The 20400-nt window shown below is 46.6% G+C and overlaps 1 protein-coding gene across 7 annotated transcripts; it reads right to left on the bottom strand.

Annotated features, from left to right (window-relative positions):
* Window positions 1-484: 484 nt before the first annotated feature.
* Window positions 485-20077, bottom strand: EIF2D (eukaryotic translation initiation factor 2D). 7 transcript variants are annotated; one of them, XM_072814919.1, is made up of 15 exons: window positions 19883-20077; window positions 18997-19187; window positions 17615-17698; window positions 17009-17099; window positions 14218-14325; window positions 12338-12600; window positions 11463-11580; window positions 9284-9329; window positions 8756-8859; window positions 8485-8634; window positions 8022-8111; window positions 6982-7077; window positions 5570-5690; window positions 2197-2371; window positions 485-680 (listed from the first exon to the last, which is right to left on the bottom strand). In XM_072814919.1, the coding sequence occupies exons 1-15, from the start codon at window positions 19936-19938 to the stop codon at window positions 610-612; spliced, it is 1764 nt and encodes a 587-aa protein (XP_072671020.1). In that variant the 5' UTR covers window positions 19939-20077; the 3' UTR covers window positions 485-609. The 7 variants fall into 7 exon arrangements, with proteins under 7 accessions (XP_072671020.1, XP_072671021.1, XP_072671025.1 ...); XM_072814920.1 differs by having other exon boundaries at window positions 12338-12591; XM_072814924.1 differs by having other exon boundaries at window positions 19056-19187; window positions 19883-20066.
* Between the last annotated feature and the right edge of the window lie 323 nt (window positions 20078-20400).

Below are 20400 nucleotides of genomic sequence, written 5' to 3'. Positions count from 1 at the left end.
TGCTTCTGTGTGACCAACTGTCTAGAGATGGAAGGGGACAATTTTAGGGCTAGGACTTTTTAAAAAAAATATTTTATTTATTTATTCATGAGAGATACACAGAAAGGCAGAGACACAGGCAGAGAGGAGCAGGCTCCATGCAGGGAGCCCGATGTGGGACTCGATCCTGGGACTCCAGGATCACGCCCTGAGCAGAAGGCAGGTGCTCAACCACTAGCCACCCAGGCGTCCCAGGGCTAGGAGGTTAATTAGGTGGTAGGAGCAGATGGGCAAGAGGTTGTGGACTATCTGCTAGAAGGGCTTTAAAAACAGGAAGGCCCTACCTACCCAGCCTTTAAAGCAGGAAAGTAACTAAAACCAGTGAAATCACATGAACAGAAAAGGCACTCCAGTACCGCCTCTTCTGTCGATGTAATCTGAGGTATGACTTGAAAATCTAGTACAAGATGCTAGCTAAGTGGAGGAAACAAGAGAGGAAATCAGATTTAGATTAGAATAAAAATTTATTTTGGTAAAGAATTATATTTTTTCATTTGCAAAAGCTGAAAATGCTCATATAAATTACCAGCCTGGATTTCCACCGGACCGACCACGTGAAACAAGAATCTGTTACTTCTTCTTGGCAGGTTTGGGGGCTTTTTCTAGGCCTTGGATGTATTTTCGAGGAAGCCGATACTCTTCTACAATCCAAAAAGCAGAAACTCCTCAGTGGGGCATGAGCTTCCCCTCCCTGCCGCCACCTGCACTTTGTGTCACAATGTCCGTCATTGGCCCCAACCCCAATGGGCCCCGACCCACACGGCTGCCCCCCTGCACACTCATTCCTGTTGTCAACTTTTGTTCTATTAACCTCAGTCACATGACCTGCTCTTCTCCACCCAATTTCAAGCCAGCTCCTCTGGGAAGCTGTTGGGGAGGGGCGATTTATCCTTACATCTCATGGATGAGGTGTCTATTTCAGGCATTTTCACACCAATAGCCACTTTCTAGATATACTTGATGCATTCATGATTTTCTCAGGAGAGGACATGTACGTCTATTCAATCATATGCTTGTCTATTTTCCTCTGTATTTCTTCTCAGCACCTCATGAGTTCACTTAAAGGAGTCAACTCCAAAAGTCTACAAACGGTACTGCCTTAGGCCCTAAAATATCAAGCTTTACTGTGTGCCAGGCCAAGTATGAAAAACAGATGAAGAAGGCAAGGTCTGACAGGCTGCTCAGTCTGGCAGGGGGTTCAGACATTAGAAAAAACTGGCCACATTGTAGGCACTAACCAGAAAAATAAACACAACTGGAAAGTGCTACATTGGCAATTTTTTAAATGCTAACTCAAAGAAAAAAAATGGGACGTGCTCTGAGACAGACTTCCTGTGACCCCTAAACTGGGCTGATGAGGTCCTCCGGTTGGGCAGACGTGGGCTGTGGGAGGGCACACACACTGCATGAGGGGACAGGGACAAAAGCACCGAATGGGCATGTGCCTGGTGTGTGTGGGGAGCAGTAAGGATGGTAGGGGTGGGGAGGTGAGAGCTGCCAGACAGAGCCCGAGTGGAAGGGTAGCTGGCCCAGGAGGGTCTTATTTATTGAACGTAGGGACTTATTCTGAAGGCACTGATGCAAGCAGCAAGAGTGTTTAGAGGGGAGTGCTGGAAAGCTGACTCAGGCAGAGGTGGTGTGACTAGAGGACAAACTGGAGGCTGGGTGACCCAGAGTTGGGAGAAAGAACTCAGGCTCCGGGATCTGACAAAGCCAAGTCCGGAGCCCAGCTGCAGCAGTGAACAGCTAAAGATGTGCCGGCAAAGCAATGAGCCTCTCCGAGCCTCAGCTTCCTCAGCCGCAAAACACAAACAGTTCTGCTCCATCGTCAGGAGGAGAGATGGTGCCTGCGGAAAGCCCAGGGGACTACCCAGCATGGTTTGGATGCATAACAAATGTTTTATAAAAGGGAAAACCAGGAAGGAAACTATTCCAATAGTATGTGGTAGAGAGAGCCCTGAATCGGGGGCCTAGGATCTGGCTCGACTATTAGCTCTGTCTCTTGCTGGCCACGAAAAAGCTATGTGGCTAAACACACACACACACACACACACACACACACACACACACACAGCCATGATGACTAGAGGGACTTGAATTGGTGGAAGATTTTTGCCAAGTTGGACCAACACTTCTGCTTCTTCAGAGGATGCTCACCAAGCAACAGCCGGCTGAGGTGATGGACCTGGTTTCCCTGGATCTGGACCTGCAGGCTGTCCTTGGCCCCAGGGGCAGGAGTGACCGTCGTGCTAGCCTGGCATCGCTGCTGGAGGATGGAAGCCACTGAGCACGGGTCTAGACCATAGGGTTCCAAGTTCCGGACCACAGTCACCTGGGGGGACAGAAGACTGATGGTAGGGCACCACTGCATGCCCTTCCCCACACAGGGCCTGCTGGAGCCTCTGCGGCCTCTTCACCCTCCATGTTCACCTTACTTACAACCATAGTACCTTTTCGTCCATAAAATTTATTTTTATGCTCATCGATCCTTTCTATCCCATCTAATATACGTGTTATATACTTAGTGGAATACTCTCTATTCTACATGTAATATATACCTTTTAGAAAATTTTTTCTTTTATTATGGAGAATTAAACAAATAAATAACAGAATTGAATACAGAGCTCCTATGTTCCCATCACCAGTTTCAACAATTAATTATCGACTCATGACCAATCTCAATTCACCTATATCCCCATCCATATTGCTTTAAAGCAAATCCTCCTAAACATCACATCATTTTACCCACAAATTCTTTATGTTTCTAAAAGATAAGGGTTCAAAAAAATAAATAAAAATAAAATAAATAAAAGGGTTCTTTTAAAAAGAAAGACAAAACCATCATCACACCTAAAAATGGACAATTTCTTAATATTAAGCATCTCATCAAGAACACATACATTTTTCTATTATTCGTCAACTTCACAAATAACATATATGTGATTTTGAGGTTAAAAAAAAAAAAAGGGATCCCTGGGTGGGGCAGCGGTTTGGCGCCTGCCTTTGGCCCAGGGCGCGATCCTGGAGACCCGGGATCGAATCCCACATCGGGCTTCCGGTGCATGGAGCCTGCTTCTTCCTCTGCCTGTGTCTCTGCCTCTCTCTCTCTCTGTGACTATCATTAAAAAAAAAAAAAAAAAAAAACAACAACTGACACTTAAAAAAACCCCACAATTCTCCCCCTTTTGAAGCAAGTTCTCTTGCATTCATGACTAGAGACAGTGGAGTATATCACCATCAGGAGTGGGTTGGGGAGGGCTGCTTTCAATAAAGTAACCGGTTCCAAATATCCCAGGCTTGTCAAGGGATTCTGAGAAGCTCAGAATCGGTAAGACATTAGCAGTTTCATCTATTCCAGCCCCGACCTGAGACATGCACCCTTGACTACCTCTTCCCCCAACAAGTGGTCACCCAAACTTTGCTTGCAGACCTCCAGACAATAACTCCCTATTTTGGAAAGCACTGGTTTTAATTTTGGACAATTCTAATTGTGATCATTAATACTAATGGTGTTTAAATAATTAATATTAATGGTGTTGTTTAAATAAGCTAATAAAAATGTCCCCTGTTTTTACAAAGTTCACAGTATACCACTTCGCTCTTAAGAGAACACCTACAAGAGTACTTTTTTATGCCAAGTGAAAGAAATCTGGAGTTTTTACTTTTACAAAAAAAGGTGAAAACTGAACATAGCATTCAGCATTGGTTTTGCAGGGAGCCCTCAGAGAGGCAGCACATGCTGGGGGGCAGCAGCGAGGAGGGACCCTCTTCAATCTCCTCCCCAAGGAACTACACTTAGCAGCTCAGTGTCCAGCTGAGCAGTGAACTGTGTCTGTGAGCATCTGTGCTTTATCTCCATTTATTCTGTGCATCTGTTAGCAAGATGAGTCCTGAGATGTCAGAAAGGCCTAAGAGTGATTTTTGGGGTCTGGGAAAGCTCAAAATTTTTTCCATATAAAACCATGGTAATTGCTTCTTTGCTTTACACCATTTCAGCTTACAAAAAGTTTCATAGGAATGCTCCACTTTCAGCTAGCAGGGGGAACCTGTTGATACAGAAATTTGCTCAGTAGAGAATTTGGCACATAATTACACACTCAAGAAATAATGGCTATTGCTAGTTATTATTGAGGTTATCATTACTGGTTCTCATTTATTGACTGCTTAAATGCCAAGTACTATTCTAAGTGCTTCACCCATGTATATTCCTTTATTTGGCTCCTATGGTGCCTTCTAAGGTAGGTATTATCCCCATTTTTCACATAAAAAAATGCAGACAAAAAAAAACATTCACTTTTTTAAGGTCAAGCAGTTAAGGCAAAGGTCACATTTGAATCCATGTCTCTAATACAAAACCCATTCTTATAACCATATACTAGAAAGTTCTTTACTTTGAACCCAAGTCTGTTTTCTTGGGTTTCCATCCAATAATCCCTTTTTTGTCTTCTCAAGGCACTCAGCATAAGTGCACTCCTTTCCCCAAGGACAGCTTTTCACACACTCAAGGTCGGACAGTATTTGTTCCCTACGACTCTGTGTATTTACAGGCTATTTTTCCCTGAGCAAGGCCCAGGAAGTAAGAGAATGAAGAAGAGCTGAAAGCCTGTAACAGGTCTAAAAAAATACAGATAGAATCTTGATCACCCTTGGAACTAGGCTCTAGCAAGTGTTCTACCACAAAATCCTAGAGGGCAGGGAGTGAGGGGGCCAGCTTTGCCTGTTTTATACAGGGCCCAGCCCACTCACATAAACACGGCTCTTTCATAAATAATCTTAGTGGCGTTTGAGGACAAAATCTAAAAACCTCCAATCACAGAGCACCTAGGTGGCTCAGTTAATTAAATATCTGCCTTTGGCTTGAGTCATGATCCCAAGGTCCTGTGACTGAGCCCCGCATTTGGTTCTCTGCTCAGTGTGGAGTCTGCTTCTAACCTCTCCCTCTGTAGCTCCCACTACTTGTGCTCTCTTTCTCTAATAAATAAAATCTTTAAAAATAAATAAATAAATACATACATACATACCCTCCGATCACATTAGAGAGACCAGAACTTAGCAGGGACATTAAATCACCATCTTCCAACATTGTGTCTTCTTTTTGTTTTAGATTTTATGGGATGCCTGGGTGGCTCAGAGGTTGAGCACCTACCTTTGGCTCAGGGTATGATCCCAGATTCCCAGGTTCTAGTCCCACAATGGGCTCCTTGCAGGGAGCCTGCTGCTTCTCCCTCTGCCTTTGTCTCTGCCCCTCTCTCTCTCTCATGAATTAATAAATAAAATCTTTAAAAATAAAAAAAGTTAGATAAAAGATTTTATTTATTTGAGAGAGTGAGCGCATGCATGCACAAGTGAGCAGGAGCAGGGGGAGGTGTGGAAGGAGAAGTAGACTGCCTGCTGAGGGGGGAGGCTGATGCAGGGCTCTATCTCAGGACCCCAGGACCATGACCTGAGCTGAAGGTAGATGCTTAACCGAATGAGCCACCCAGGCGTCCCCCCCCCAACCCCGCCCAACATTGTGTCTTTTTAAAATTACCTTTTTATTAGACGCTCTCTGTGCTAGGCTGATATCAATTGGGCAGATTTTGCCTTTCTTCACAATGGGCTCTTGTCCTGGAAAGCTCACTTGATAGGCAGGCTGCAATTTTTCAAAACATCTGAAACAGAAGTTGATGAGCTACAGACTGATAAAGCTAACAGAAATCATCTCATTCCCCACTGCTAACAGGCGGCTGGGTATGAGCCAATCCTGTAGGCAGTAGTTTGCCCTAGGCTGCACTCAGAATCCCTGACATCACCTAAAGGGCTGCACCTAAGATCAATTAAATCAGAAACTCCGATTGGCCATATATATATTTTTAAAGATTCCAAAAATATAGCCAAAGTCAAGGCCCATGGATTCAGGGAAGGGATTCATCAGGGACTTGAGCCCCTGGAAACCGTCTGGTGGCCTGGCCTTCTGAAAATCTGTCCAGGCTGCCTTATGGAATTTACTTCCTGTCTCATGACTCTCCTGTACCGAGCCTGGTAAAAAGCTGCTTTACATTTGTGACATGTTCCAATTAATCTTCTAGAGAAAGCCTTTACCACAAGGAATGTCTACCTTCATCTAACCAGATTTTCTCTTATCATATATACTGGGATTGTACAAGCCTTCTATAAAAGGCCAGACAATAAATATTCTAGGCTTTAAGGGGCATAGGGCCCGTGGAACCAGCCAACTCTGCATTGTAAAGCAGCCCACAGACCATAAACAGGTGCGGCTATGCTCAGATAAAACCTTATTTACAACAACAGGTAGTGGGCCAGATTTGGGCTGTGGATTGTAGTTTGCAAACTCCTGATAGAAGTTATTTTGATATACGTATCGATTTTGTTCTGTAGAAAAGAAAGCATAAGAATCTTTCCTTTGATGAGTTGAAGACAATTCCTCCCAGCCTTTTTGCTTTTAAATCTTCTTGAAGTTCGGGAATCCCTGGGCGGCTCAGCGGTTTAGCGCCTGCCTTTGGCCGAGGGTGTGATCCTGGAGTCCCCAGATCAAGTCCCGCATCAGGCTCCTGCATGGAGCCTGCTTCTCCCTCTGCCTGTATCTCTGCCTCTCTCTCTCTGTGTCTCTCATGAATAAATAAATAAAATCTTTAAAAAAAAAATCTTCTTGAAGTTCTTCTTTTAAATTAAAATTTAAAACTTTTAAATTAAATTAAATTAAATTAAATTAAATTAAATTAAATTATTCTTTTCCTTTCTCCCTTTTAAGTTTTCCTATATTGTGTTGGTTCAAGTCATTCCAAGGATCCTTCATGTCAAAATTACCAAGGCTGTGTGTAGACAAGTATCAGTGGAATTATGGAAAGAAAGTCAAAGATGGAGACAGTGATGATTCCAAAGTCTAAAGTGATAGCTATTACGGGATAGAAATGTTGGAGAGGGGCTGCCAATCCCCACTACCTGGTCAGGAGACTGTCCCATGGAAGCTTCATGACTGTATGCTGTTCGTTTTTCTCTAAGATGCAGTCACATAGGATGGGATCCAATTTCACAAGACTAAAGGGAAAGAAGAGGCAATAAAGAAATGCCAGCCCTGCCCCTCCCGATCCAAGGGCCACTCAGGATTCATCTCATGTATGTCCTTTGTAGTCATTCAGGACATTAGAGCCAATTCGGGGACCACAGTCCATGAAGTGTTGTACCCTGTGAATGGGAGGTATGGTATGTTTTTCTAGAACAAGGAGAAGCAGGTGCTAGAGGGGGGAGTGGGAAAAATCCACAGACCAGGATTCTTGGCTCAGTTCTGCCAACTAACCATGATTAGACTGATAGTTCCCAACTTTTTCATCATGGGGATGTCTTTTGAAAGTAAAGAAACCAAAAACCAAAAAACACGGTAATGGAATGCTCTTTATTTAAGTTTACTTTTTGTACCCACTTACTAAGAAAATAGAAGATACCGAAAAGCCATGATGACTTCAGTAAAATTTTTCCAAGTTGCATTTTATTCCTCACAAGGGCATCTGCATTTGAAAACCAGTCATGGGGGAACCTGGGTGGCTCAGTCAGTTGGGCATCTGCCTTCGGCTCAGGTCATGATCCTGGATTTCCGGGATCCAGCCCCACCCTGGGCTCCTGCTCTGTGGGGAGCTTGCTCCTCCCTCTCCCTCTGCCTGCCACTCCCCCTGCTTGTGCTCACTCTCTGTCAAATAAATAAATAAATAAAGTCCTTTAAAAAAAAAAGAGAAAAAAGGAAACCAGTCGTGGAGGTCTATGAGCTAACATGGACTCAGAATACAGCCAGTGTTGATGCTGTATGTGAACCTGAGCATCCTGGACAAGTCTAGGTGTCCACAGCCTGTGGTTTAGAAATCACTGGTCTTGATTATTTCTAAAAGGCTGTGACCTCCTATGTTCCCCTCTATCCTAGACATCCTCCACAAATGTGCCCAAGTCTGTGTTGCTGGGGCTTGATCTTCAGCAGTTCCCCAATCACTCACTTTTTGTTGTTCGCATCGACCAGGTCATTTTTCTTGGCATAATTGATGATGATTGTCCGGACCTCACCACCCTCGAGAATACTCCCCTTCCTAAGACAGAAGTGACCAAGAGGAGGGGGGAGGGTTAGTTCATGCTGCACCAGGAGACAAACTGCAGATACCAAGACTCACTTTCTACTCGGGAGGCTGCTTTCCTTGGCTTTTTGAGCTCCATTTTCTTCCCTTTCCTGACTGAGGTGAGCAGGACCTTGTGAAGAATAATTACAGGTGGAAATGGGAGACACCTACTCTCCTTATTTGGTCAGACATTCCCAGGGAAGGAGGCTTGAAGCTGGATGTGGGAGAAAGGGAGAACAGGGGCACAGCAGGTTTTGCCAGTCACAGAGGAACACTACTCAGGTTGAGAGGAACTATAGGCCAGAACACCAAGCAGGCAGAGGAGGGCTGCTCTCCAAAAACTCACTTGTGGCCAGACTCCTGGAAGAGCAGGGTCATGTTGGCTGGGACACAGTAGAGGGATTTTATATCTGGAGGGTGATAGGGCTGTTCCCTGCTACCCTCCTGGATAGTCTGGGAGGTCGGGGAGGGCTCGGGTATGACGAAAGATGTGATCCTAAAACCCAGCAGAAGGAAAGAAAAAACACATTTTACACTAGCATCTCGGCAATTCCCGGTCCATGGCCCAGGTGCCCTGGGGCCAGCTGAGCTACGGTGACCAGGCCCCCTGCACTCACCTCGGGTGCTTCCAGTCCACAGCCACAATGCTCTCCACCCCTTTGCTCAGCTCCTCCACCTGTACAATCTGCTCCTGCTGCATTTGCTGCAGGAACTTAGAGAGCTAAGGGAGAGAGGGCCAGTGGTAGGGGACTCCATCGATTCCACGCACATCCTGAGCATATGATGTGCCACACACCAAGCTAGGCTGGGCCTAGGGAGGGGACACAGGACAGTCCCTGCCCTCATCAAACCAGGAATTGGGAGGTCCCCACTGTGAGGCTCAAGGGGTGAGAAGCTGCTACAGGCTAACTTTATATCAGAACTCTGGTTAGATACCAAGGGGTGAAAGGGAAGGAGGGAAATGGGTGCCTGCCCAACTGCCTCGGCCCAGGGAGTTTTCTCCCCCTGCCCTTTTACCTGAAATCAAAAAGCTTAATTCTAGCCTGAGCCCTATGAACAGGGCCTCCCCCGTGTCCATCTAGCTCATGGCACGTGTGCCCCTATACAACTCTCTGGGTGGGTATGCAGACAAGGTACCTGCTTACCTTTCTGTAGCTTGATTTCTTTATGTCCAGCTGTCGTCCTTTGGGGCTGGTGGGAGAGGGAAAAGGCAAGTTAAGCTATCAAAGCAGTAGTGGTAGGACCTGCCTGCCACGGAGAGGAAGGCAACTTTTCTCAGCTTTCCTCCTCCACGTTCAGAAAGCTGCTACTGTTCCAGAACCCTCTGCCCAGTGGTGGCATCAGAGAGGGATACCCGATTTAGGGAAACTCTAAATCACTGCTGTCCAACAGACCTTTCTGTGAATTTGGAATGTTCTCCCTCTGTTATCCAACAAGGTAGTCACCAGCGACTTGTGGCTATTAAGCACTTGACACACAACAAACGTGACTGTGAAACTAAATTCTGAATTTTATTTAATTAGTTTAAATAGCCACATGTGGCTAATGGCTACCGTACTGGATACAGCTTTAGAGTCCTTTCAAACTGGACCACTTTGTATGGCCTCCAAAATTTCACCTCAAGGTGAACCTTTCCAATACCAAGCTCACTGAGGCCAAGGGCAGGATTGGCAAACTACATCCTGTAGCCCGTATCTGGTCACAGCAGTTATCCATCGTCTGTTGAAACTATAGAGCTGAGGAGCTGCAATAGAGATTACATGGTCTGAAAGTCTACAAGATGTACTATCTGGCTCGTTAGAGGAAGAGTTTGCAAACCCCTACCCTACAGCTGTCTTTTTTTTTTTTTTTTTTTTATTCATGAGAGACACAGAGAAAGAGGGGCAGAGACACAGGCCGAGGGAGAAGCAGGCTCCATGCAGGAAGCCCGATGTGGGACTTGTCCCAGGACTCCAGGATCATGCCCTGGGCCGAAGGCAGGGGCTCAACCGCTGAGCCACCCAGGGATCCCTACAGCTGTTGAATCTTTGAGGGTAGGTTCCTATGAAAGCCATCATCAGTCCCTCTTCTCAGAACTCATGTCTTCTCTCAAAAGCTGACAAGCAATAGCAGTGGGATTCATAGAGCCCTCCTAGAATCTACTCCAGGTTAAGAACCTCTATCCTAGAGAAGTTTCTAGGATCTCTTTCCCAGTTACTTATTACCCAACAAGGTCAGGACAAATGACCAAGTATCCTACTACACACGCAGACCCAACACTTGCAAAGGATGACCTGAAGGAGCCCACACATAAACAGGAAGAGAATTACATTAAAATCACTTTCTAAAAAACAGAAAAAATTCTCAAAAAAAGGAAAGCTGACCTGCAGTGTAAAACTCAGGGAGCAAATCTTCTGATAGGTATTTCCTGGGTGCTTATTAAACATTAGGTTAGTGGATCTTGACAATGATCCTACACGTGCTGGAAATTAGGGTTCAGAGAAGCCCAGTAACAAGTTCAATTCACCTTGCTCCCAAACCCTGGGAAACTGGCATTTGAGTCTAAAGCCCAGGTTCTATCCATATGTAACACTGTCTCTCCTGGTGGCTTGTGTTCAGGGTGGGGTTCACGCTGATTCTTCCTCTTGATACGACACAATATGGCCCACTCACTTTGCAGGGAAAGTGTGAGGGGGTTGAACATTCCAGAAGAAGCCTCTTGACAAAGAGGCTGCCCTGGGACTCCTGAACATGAACAGGACATGCTGCTCAATTCATGAGACTGCCCAGAATCACCATAGCAGAAGCAGTACTCAGAGAATCTTGGAAATTTTAACTTTCTTCAACATCCTTTCACTGGCTAAAATTAAATTTTTTAAAACTCAGGACCTAATTTATTGGCCAGATCAACTCTCCACTCCCTCCCTCCCTCCCTCCCTCCCTCCCTCCCTCCCTCCCTCCCTTCCTTCCTTCCTTCCTTCCTTCCTCCCTTCCTCCCTCCCCCCTCCCCTCCCTCCCTCCCTCCCTCCCTTCTACCCTCCCTCCCTTCCTTCCAAGATTTTAATTTATTCAGTTATGAAAGACACAAAGAGAGAGAAGCAGAGACACAGGCAGAGGGAGAAAAGCAGGCTCCACGCAGGGAGCCCGATGTGGGACTCGATCCCAGGACTGTGGGATCATGTCCTGGGCCAAAGGCAGGTGCTCAACCGCTAAGCCACCCAGGCATCCCAACACTCCATTCTTTCCACAGCAAGTCCCTCAACCAATCGCCCCATCACACACCTGTCCCGACACACCACCAAGGTACCAGAGAAAGCCCCATGCCCCATACCATGCCTTCCATACCAGCAGGAGAACATGTGGTTGCCAAGGAATGTGCTGGTGAGTAAAGGGAGGTCAGCTTTTTTGACTTGGCACTTTAAAGCGTGCAAGAAGCATCGTTGTAATAGTTCATCCATTTGCTCTGCAAAGAGAAGATGAAAACACATTTTTCTGAAGGACACAGAATGCCTGGTGCAATACAAGAAAACTCCTCACCCAGCTCCACCTCTGCCTTACTCTCTTAGCTCTGAAAGGAACCCATTCTCGAGTACCAAAGCTCCCAGACTCTCTTGAGCACTGAGCCTTTGAAAAGGGCTGACTCCAAAGAAGAGGTCCAGCCACAAAGTCCCACCCCACCAGGAGCAAATGCTTCTCTGCCAGAAAAGTAGGAGCCAGAAGAAACCAAAAGTAGGAGCCAGAAGAAACCAAAGAGGCAAAAAAAAAAAAAAAAAAAAAAAGGGATCCCCGGGTGGCTCAGTGGTTTAGCACCTGCCTTTGGCCCAGGGCACGATCCTGGAGTCTCGGGACTGAGTCCCACGTTGGGCTCCCAGCATGGAGCCTGCTTCTCCCTCCTCCTGTGTCTCTGCCTCTCTCTCTCTCTCTCTCTACGTCTATCATAAATAAATAAATAAATCTTAAAAAAAAAAAAAAAAAGAAGAAACCAAAGAGGCCTCTGTAGCTGGAAACAGTCCAAGTGCCAGGGCAGACCAACATCCAGGGAAACACAATTTCTGTGGAAAAGACTCCCATTTCTGAGATGTCAAAAGGCTATCACACCACCTTCACCAAAAATCAGGACTTTCCCATTCTCTTAGAGCTTTGGCACCGCTCTAGTAAGAAGCAGAGTAGAGCATGTTTTTCTCAGGTTGAGATGGATCCTTCTGCCCCCAGAGCTATACCTTGAAGGGTCCTGCTGTCTGTAGGGTCTGGATTCAGACCCCTGGAGTTGGAGTCTTCTGAGGCTTCTGAGAGGGACTTCCTCCCACACATCTGCTGCTGAGCTTCCCCATTTTCATCTTCTCCCTCCAGGGTCAGGCACCTCAAGTCTTCCTGCATGGCGGGGTCTGCCATGATGGACTCCTCTTTCTCGAGATCTGGGGGGTCCAGGGCCAGTGGAGCAATGGAAGGTAGAGAAGACTTGTCTCCAGATCGCCTGGAAAAACTGCACGTCAGAAACGCCAGGCAGCGGTCACAACATTCTCGAATTCTAGTCAGGGTCAGCTGGGGGTCCAGAAAGAGTAAGAGCCACAGACAGGGGTGTCCAGGAGAGGGCAGAGCGCCTGGGCTCTCATCTAAATCTTATTGCCAATTCTAGGCCCAGAAAAATCCCATGCCTCAGCTTCCTCATCTCTGAAATGCGGAGAGTAATTCTTGCCTCCTCCTTATCCCAAAGGAATAATAGTATCACTTATCCACATCTGGGGACAAAGATTAACAAAGAGCAGTTCAAGAGAAGCCCCCAAAAGGATTCCCTTCACATGAATTAAAAAGAAAACCATTTTGAATTAAATAACAGAAGTAAGATGACCAATGCATCTGTAATTCCAGTTTGGGGAAACCCAAGCTCGAGGCTCAGGGCATGTGACAAAGTACAAACACCTGAACTGCTCCACGACTGCAAAGTCAGCTGCTTCTATGTGACAGCAGGACGCGATCTAACTTGCAGAGCAGGGATGACATGCTTTTAAGCCACTGAGCCTCCGGAAGACAGGGAAAAAAGCGATGTCACACACAGAGAAGGCAGAGTAAAATGATGGAAATCAAATCACATTTTCATTAATGTCGCAGCAAGTCTTAACAGTATTGTCAACAGTGGGCGGAACTATATACCCAGGCTCTTTTGATGAGATGATAAGGTAAGTGCACAAATGTTTTTAAAAGGTGGGGGCGGGGGAACCAAAGTGGCCACAGGTAGCACAATTTGGGTAAGATGACCTTGCTGACCACTGTCAGACTGGCAGAAAGCAAGGTGTCTGGGGAACATAGGGGAGCAGCCCACGGATGTCTGCTGAGACACACACTGTGCTTAGGCCTCCAGCAGAGCGGGGCTCGGCCAGGACTTACAAGATGAGGAACTCCAAGGCTGGGCTAGAAACGTTAGGATCAATCTATATCCACGGGCCACAACACTTGGCCCAAAGACCCAAGTATATGGCTTTCAAGAAAAGCCCTATTTACTATTTTGGTAAAACGACAAGAAAAGAACCAGAGGATAAACTAGTATCCGGTTTTAGAAAGCAATGGTTAAGGTGAGGAAACGTGACTTCCACACTGGGGAGGAGATCTGAAATGTGAAACCTGAACAGAAAAGTGATGAGGTTACAACCATGGTGCCTGAGGATCTACTCTGCTTTGATTTGGATTCAGAAGTGAGTTCCTGAGCCCTCGCCACGGGGCAAGAAAATGCCTAAATGTGTGTAGCAGACAAGGTTGCACTAACTAAAGCCATAAAAAAAAAAAAAAAAAAAAAAAAAAAAAGGGTATCATGATGCAGAGAGGCAGGGTAGGCAGTCCCTAAGGTCTTCTTCTAGGCCTAGAATTCTACAGTTCACCTAGAAAATCATCAAAGTTTTCTGTATTTCTTCTTCAAACATGAAAAATTCAACCAACCAATCAATCCATTCATTTTTTCCCTCCACATTAAGCGAAGAAATTCATGTCTGGAAGCAGCAACTTGCCTAAGGATGAGGCAGGGGCCCAAGCTCTCACTTGTGAATCCAGGCCCACCCCCTCTCCACCCACCCAGCTCCCTGTAAAACTGAAGAAATGAAGGACCCACCATAAGTGGTCCTGGTAGGTGTGCAGCATGGAGAAGCCCCTTCCTTTCAAGCCCGAGGTCAGCATCTCAGCCGTGGACATGGCAGCAATTCCGACGGCAACAGGGGCTCTGAGGAGGAGGAAGACAGAGCTGGGGGTCACAGAAGACTTTCAGGAGAGACATCAGGGGCATCTTTCCACATGCATACCAAAAGCATGTTCGCAAATTTGAAGCTACTGTCTACATCACGAAGCTACACTCAGTCCAGCCTCGGGTTCTTCAGATTACCTATAAATAGGACTTTCAAAAATCCCTTGACATCCCCCTTCTGTATAAGTAACTCCTCTGCTGACATCATCACTGTTTGTTTTTATTCCTATTATGAATTAAACCCAGGCAGGACTTGCAAGGATATTTAAAGTCCCCTTCATTTCATTTCAAAAATATAAATTACCTCCCCTACCTTAAAGGCCTAGCCATCCTATAGACGTTCAAAAGGAAGGCCATCTGTGTGCCACCTAGGAGGCTGAGGGATGACACAGGGAAGGGAGAAGAGATAAATGGTGGCACTAACTCGAGAGGTTCCTTCTGAGTTGGCTCTTTGTGACAGGGCTCGCTCTGTGTGACAATCTAAGAACAGGGCACGTCCGGGAGATGGAGAATAGTCACACAGACAATAACTACAAAAACTTCCAAAGCCCAAATGAGAAACCTCCTCCCACTAAGTGTTACTCAAGCATTGCCCACACACTGCCTGTAAGGTCGGGTGCCCACCTGGGTAACAGTGCGGGGAAACACAAGCCTGGCAGGGTCCCCCAGGCACAGTGGAAAAGATTCAAGGGCAGAGTTGCTGAAGATGTTTGCTAACCTGGTGGCTCCACTTACTGAGTCCATTGGTCAATTCCTGCCACAGAAACTTGGAATCTGTTTTTTTTTCCTCAGGTCCTAAAAGAGGAGTCTTTTCCTTCCACCTCTGGAGGGATCAATGGCTCAGAAACTTCTGTCTTACACATGGTTCGTATGATTAATAAACCCCCTTGTGCCTTTATTCTCAGCCACAAACCACTCTCAAGCTTCATCCCCATATAAAGTCTAAAGGCCAACCAGAGCAGGCCACTTATACATTCCTGTAGTATTCTCCTATTTTGGATAGAATACTGGGGAAAAGAGTGACACCACCAAACTTTTCACCTGCAGGTTTTGCCACAGTTAAACAAGGAAACATTTCTAGGTGCTTGGTTCCAAAAGGGTCAAGGAAAATAGGAGAACATGAGTGGCAACAATAAGATCTTTGAACATGACCCCTCCATGCCTACAATCTTTCTCTCTTTCTTAAAGAAGCAATGAGCTTTTCTCCCAAATAATGAGATACATTTCATTTCAAATGAAAACAATCCATTGTATCCAGTGTTGGTGGAGAATAGGAAAACAGGTTCCACATATCCTGCAGGTAGGAGTGAAAATGGATATGGCTTTCTTGTAGAGCAGTGGAAAAATGCATGTGATCTTTAGCTTAACAGTTTAGCTTCCGAGTATCTACTCGAAAAATACTGGCATGTTTTTGCGTCCCCAGAGGCATCAGTAAGAGACTATTCGTGATGAAGACCAACCGGAGGCAACCACAAGGTCCATTAGGAGAGAACCTCTTCTATGACCACATAGCAGGTAAGAAGACTCAGTATAACTGAGCTTGCTGACATGGAGAATGGCCCCTTGATCGTAAGTGAAAAAATAACATAGATAAAGTATAATTCTGTTTGTATTTTTAAACATACAATACCCAAATTGTACATTTTCACACACACACTCCAAAAGGTTGGCAAGGATATATGTATCCTATATAGCGGTTACCTCTAAGAGCAAACGGCTGTGGGGTTAGGGAGCTTTGATTTTTCAGAACTGTTCGTATGATTACTTCCTAATTTATTTCTAAAAAGAAGCCATGTAGTGATGGCTGAACGGCACTGTAAATACACTATAAGCCACTGAACTATATATTTGAAATAGGTGAGTTTTACAGTATGTAAACCACACCTCAAGGCTATTAAAATAAAATTTTTTTTAAAAGGATGATGATGTGGGTGATGGAGAAGAAAGTCAAGGCCACGAAAAGCAAGGAAAGACCAAGAAAAATGCCTTAGACAAGAGACTAAGGCGACACAACTAAATGCTATGTGGTACCCTGGATTGGATCCTTGAGTGGAAAAAAAGACATTCCGTGGAAAAACTGGGAGAATATGAATAAAGTCTATAATTGTATTAATAGGATGATACAAATGTTAATTCCTTAGTTTTGATAACTGTACGATAGTTAGATAAAACATTATCATCACAGGAAGCTATAATGTATAGTACCTTTGCAACTCTTCTGTAAATGTAAAATTATTGTAAAAAGAAAGAAAGAGGGACGCGCCTGGGTGCCTCAGTGGTTAAGCACCTGCCTTCCACCCACGGCATGATCCTGGAGTCTCAGGATCGAGTCCCACATCAGGCTCCCTGCATGGAGCCTGCTTCTCCCTCTGTCTGTGTCGGTCTGTCTCTCTCTGTGTCTCTCATGAATAAATAAATAAAATCTTAAAAAAAAAATAAAATTGAAAATAAAAAAATAGAAAGAAAGCAAGCAGCATCAGCAAATACTCTTGGCTGAGATATGCAGATACCCCAATCCCCTATGGTCCACTCTCTGCTTCTGGAAGAACTTGTTTTTTTCTTTTAATCCTTTTCCATAAGCTTTGTAATTTGACCCTTCCTATTTCCTTCCCCAGTTTTACCTAAGTTTTCCCCCCAAAGGCACAGTGGACTGGTACAGTACCTGTTCCCCACCAAGGTGATGGCACAGAGGTCACCCTTCTGTACCTGAGGCAGACCAGCAGGGGGCACCACTAGTCCCGGCAGCATCAAATCTGTGGGGAAACCAAACAAAAGCATTACAACCTGCATTCTGCCTCTAACCAATTCCAAGTTTTCCTTTTTTATTCATTTGCTCCACCAACAAACATTTATTAAGTGTCGGCTAGGTTATTCATAATGAGTATTAAAAAAAATGCAACCTGAGTATCAGACCTTTTCCCTTTAGCGGGGCTGGTGGTCAAACTGCAGCACCAAGTTGAGAGTCTAGTCCTATGATCTTTTATCCTGGTTTCCTAAATTTAGCTTATTGATTTAAAGTATAGCATTCGGTAGTTCATAAAATATTTCTTGACTTAAGTACAAAGTACAAAGCTCACTGAAGCCTTTCGACAGAGTTGAAGTGGCCCAAAGACCTTACTGAAAGCAGCCAAGTGAGAGATGAAACATACACGGGGGGATATTCCATTTTTCAATTGTATAAACACAGGACATGGGTACATTTATTAAAATTGCTGGCCCTTACTAAGTAGATTCAGCCAATAGCCAGAATACAGGAAAATCCTCTTACCTGCTCCCCCCACTAGTTTTTCGAGCACCAGAGGCCATGTCGTGAACGTTGGGAGAAGGTCAGGATAGGACCACAAGGTGTACACTGCCCAAAAAAGACATAGACAGACTTATTGCCAAAAGGTCAATCCCCTAGGGAACTGGCAAAGCCAAATACTAAGGTCATTTTAACTAAGATAGAGAAAAGAAAGTCAACCCATAGCTAGAGAGGAGGCTATGAGGCCCAAAGAGGTTTCTTTCTTAAAGAAGGCAGATACTAAAAAAACTGGATGTCACTTGAGGCTTGGAGGCCCTTATGATCCCACCTGGATGCAGCAGCAGAAATGGACACAGATAAAAGCGGAAACAGGGAGCCAACAAGGATTTCAGCTGTGACCTCAGAAGCAAGGAAACGAAGCACAGGGTGCCGGCCTATAGGAAAATTTGAAACTTCCCCATGTTTATTATTTTTATTCCTTCTGTGTTCACAGTGATTAGCAATAAATCCTTAGATCAAAAAAGGCCTCTGTTTATATGGCCGGAGAGTGGAGTGGGGATCTACGTAGCCTAACGAGACCACACTGCACAGCTTGAAGCCAGGCTTGGGGCAAGAGCTTCAAGTGACAAAGTAGACGTCAGCAGCTATGGAAGAGAGAAAAGGATGAGAAAGGACACTGGATGTCTGAGTTCGGTGACAAAGAGAGAAAGCAAAGGATCCAGAGAGAGAGGTGAGACAGTTGGGCGTGTAGTTTAATGAACCCAGCTTCTTCCCTATCACTGTATTTTTTCTTTCTTTCTTTCTTTTTTTTTTTTATGATAGCCATACAGAGAGAGAGAGAGAGAGAGGCAGAGACACAGGCAGAGGGAGAAGCAGGCTCCATGCACCGGGAGCCTGATGTGGGATTCAATCCCGGGTCTCCAGGATCGCGCCCTGGGCCAAAGGCAGGCGCCAAACCGCTGAGCCACCCAGGGATCCCCTATTTCTTCAGTTCCTTAAGAAAATCCTGATAATGATAGTTTTAAGAATATTTTTTACATGACCTGAAATTCCATCCTGTTCAAGACCTCTGCTCCATTCCTCGTTAACCCACTACCAACTATCATTCCTTCGTCTCAGAACAGCCCTTGGCAACTACCCTCCCTCTTCCTCTGTTAGCCCTTTTATTCTCCGTCCTGTAGCAGTTTTTGATCTTGAAAGATCCGATTCTAAGGACAGTGGGTCCAAGGAGATCCTTAGGGATGGTACTGGGAGATTTTGCACTTCGTTTTAACTCGGAAGGGAGGGAGGAAAGATGGGAGGGAGGGAGGGAGGAAGGGAGGGAGGAAGGAAGGAAGGAAGGAAGGAAGGAGAAAGAGATGTTCGGCCCGGATTACAGTACTGGCCATCTCCATCTATTGGCATACCTGTTGGATATAGATTTTTCTCCAGTTCAAATAGGATGGGGTTACCACCACTCACGTACACAGTCACCGCATCTCCTCTATGAGCATACAGCTTCACAGTGTTGAGCTCTTCCTTTCCAGGTACTAACACGGAGACCTGATCTGTTCCAAGACCGGGGAAGGCAGCCGCCACATCAGCCCGAAGCCTCCTCCTGCAGAAAGCAAACCAAAACCTGGCACAAATCCTGCCTGAGTGGATTGTAATAAATACCAAGGCCCCAGAAGGATTTACGATAAGATCCCAAGGACCAAGGAAAAACTGGCCATTCTCTTTCTCGTTTCTCATGCAACACCTCCTCTATTTTCACATACTCCTGGGGGCGAGGGGGGCGGGCATGTCTTCCCATTTTACAAAGAAAGAGGAAAACTGGACCCCAGTGAGTGACCGGGTTAGGCCGACTTCGGACGCTCGGCCCTTCCAGACCCTATGCCTAGCCTTGGGACCCGCTCCCTTCTCTTATCCGCTTGGCCAGTCCGTCGGCTCGTGGTTGGACAGTAGACGAGGGCACCGAGGGCGACGACGAGAGGCCGCCGGTTCCAAGTTTCGCACCGTGGGCTCCGCATTTGCAGCACCAACAGACACAGCCCTGGAAACACGTCTCCCCTGCCCCTCCCCCCCGTCTCTCCCGCCAGAAGTAATCGCTAACGCTTTTGCTCCTATAGTTGCAGTTTTCCGATCTTTCCTACGGGGTCCGCGGCTCCTTGGAGGGCGGGGCCCCCTCCGTTTCTGCAGCCTCCAGGGCAGCGTACACGGAGCGCGGTCGCTAAGCGCTCACCGAGTGGTTTCCCGCTACACCCACTGGGACATCCAGAAGGCCCGGGAGCCGCGCAGGCCCCTTCCCCTCACCTGTCGGACCCCTTGATGGCCGTGTTGGACTTGACCCGAAAGGCCTTGGCAAACATGTCTGCGGGAGTGGCCTGCGGAGGGGAAGGAGCGCACAGAAGCCAGAGGCCGTCAGGAAAGCGAGAACGCGGCGGCCTCCCGACTCGCAGCCCCGGGAGCGGCCATGCTGCGGGCCCGGCTGGAAAACGGGCCCGGCTGGGAAACGGGCCCGGCTGGGAAACGGGCCCGGCTGGAAAACCCGCCCGGCTGGAAAACCCGCCCGGCTGGAAACCCGCCCCTTCGGCGCTGCGGGGACCGCGGCCGCCCCTAGCGGCAGGGCCGGGAACTACGCGCGGGGCGGGGGCGGGGGCGGGGGCGGGGGCGGGGGCGGGGGCGGGGTCCGCTCTGCGCCTGCGCGGGTCTCTGGGCCTGCAGGTGGCTGCGGTGCCCTCGCCGGCTCCCACGCTGTCCTTACCAGGTGGCGTGGGCTCTGAGCGCTGTGAGCTCCTGTTGCGTCTAACTTAGTTCAGCTCCGCAAAATT

This window comes from Canis lupus, chromosome 38 (assembly GCF_048164855.1).
Source record: "Canis lupus baileyi chromosome 38, mCanLup2.hap1, whole genome shotgun sequence".
NCBI classification, from domain to species: domain Eukaryota; kingdom Metazoa; phylum Chordata; class Mammalia; order Carnivora; family Canidae; genus Canis; species Canis lupus.
This window is presented reverse-complemented; position numbering and strand designations above follow the sequence as displayed.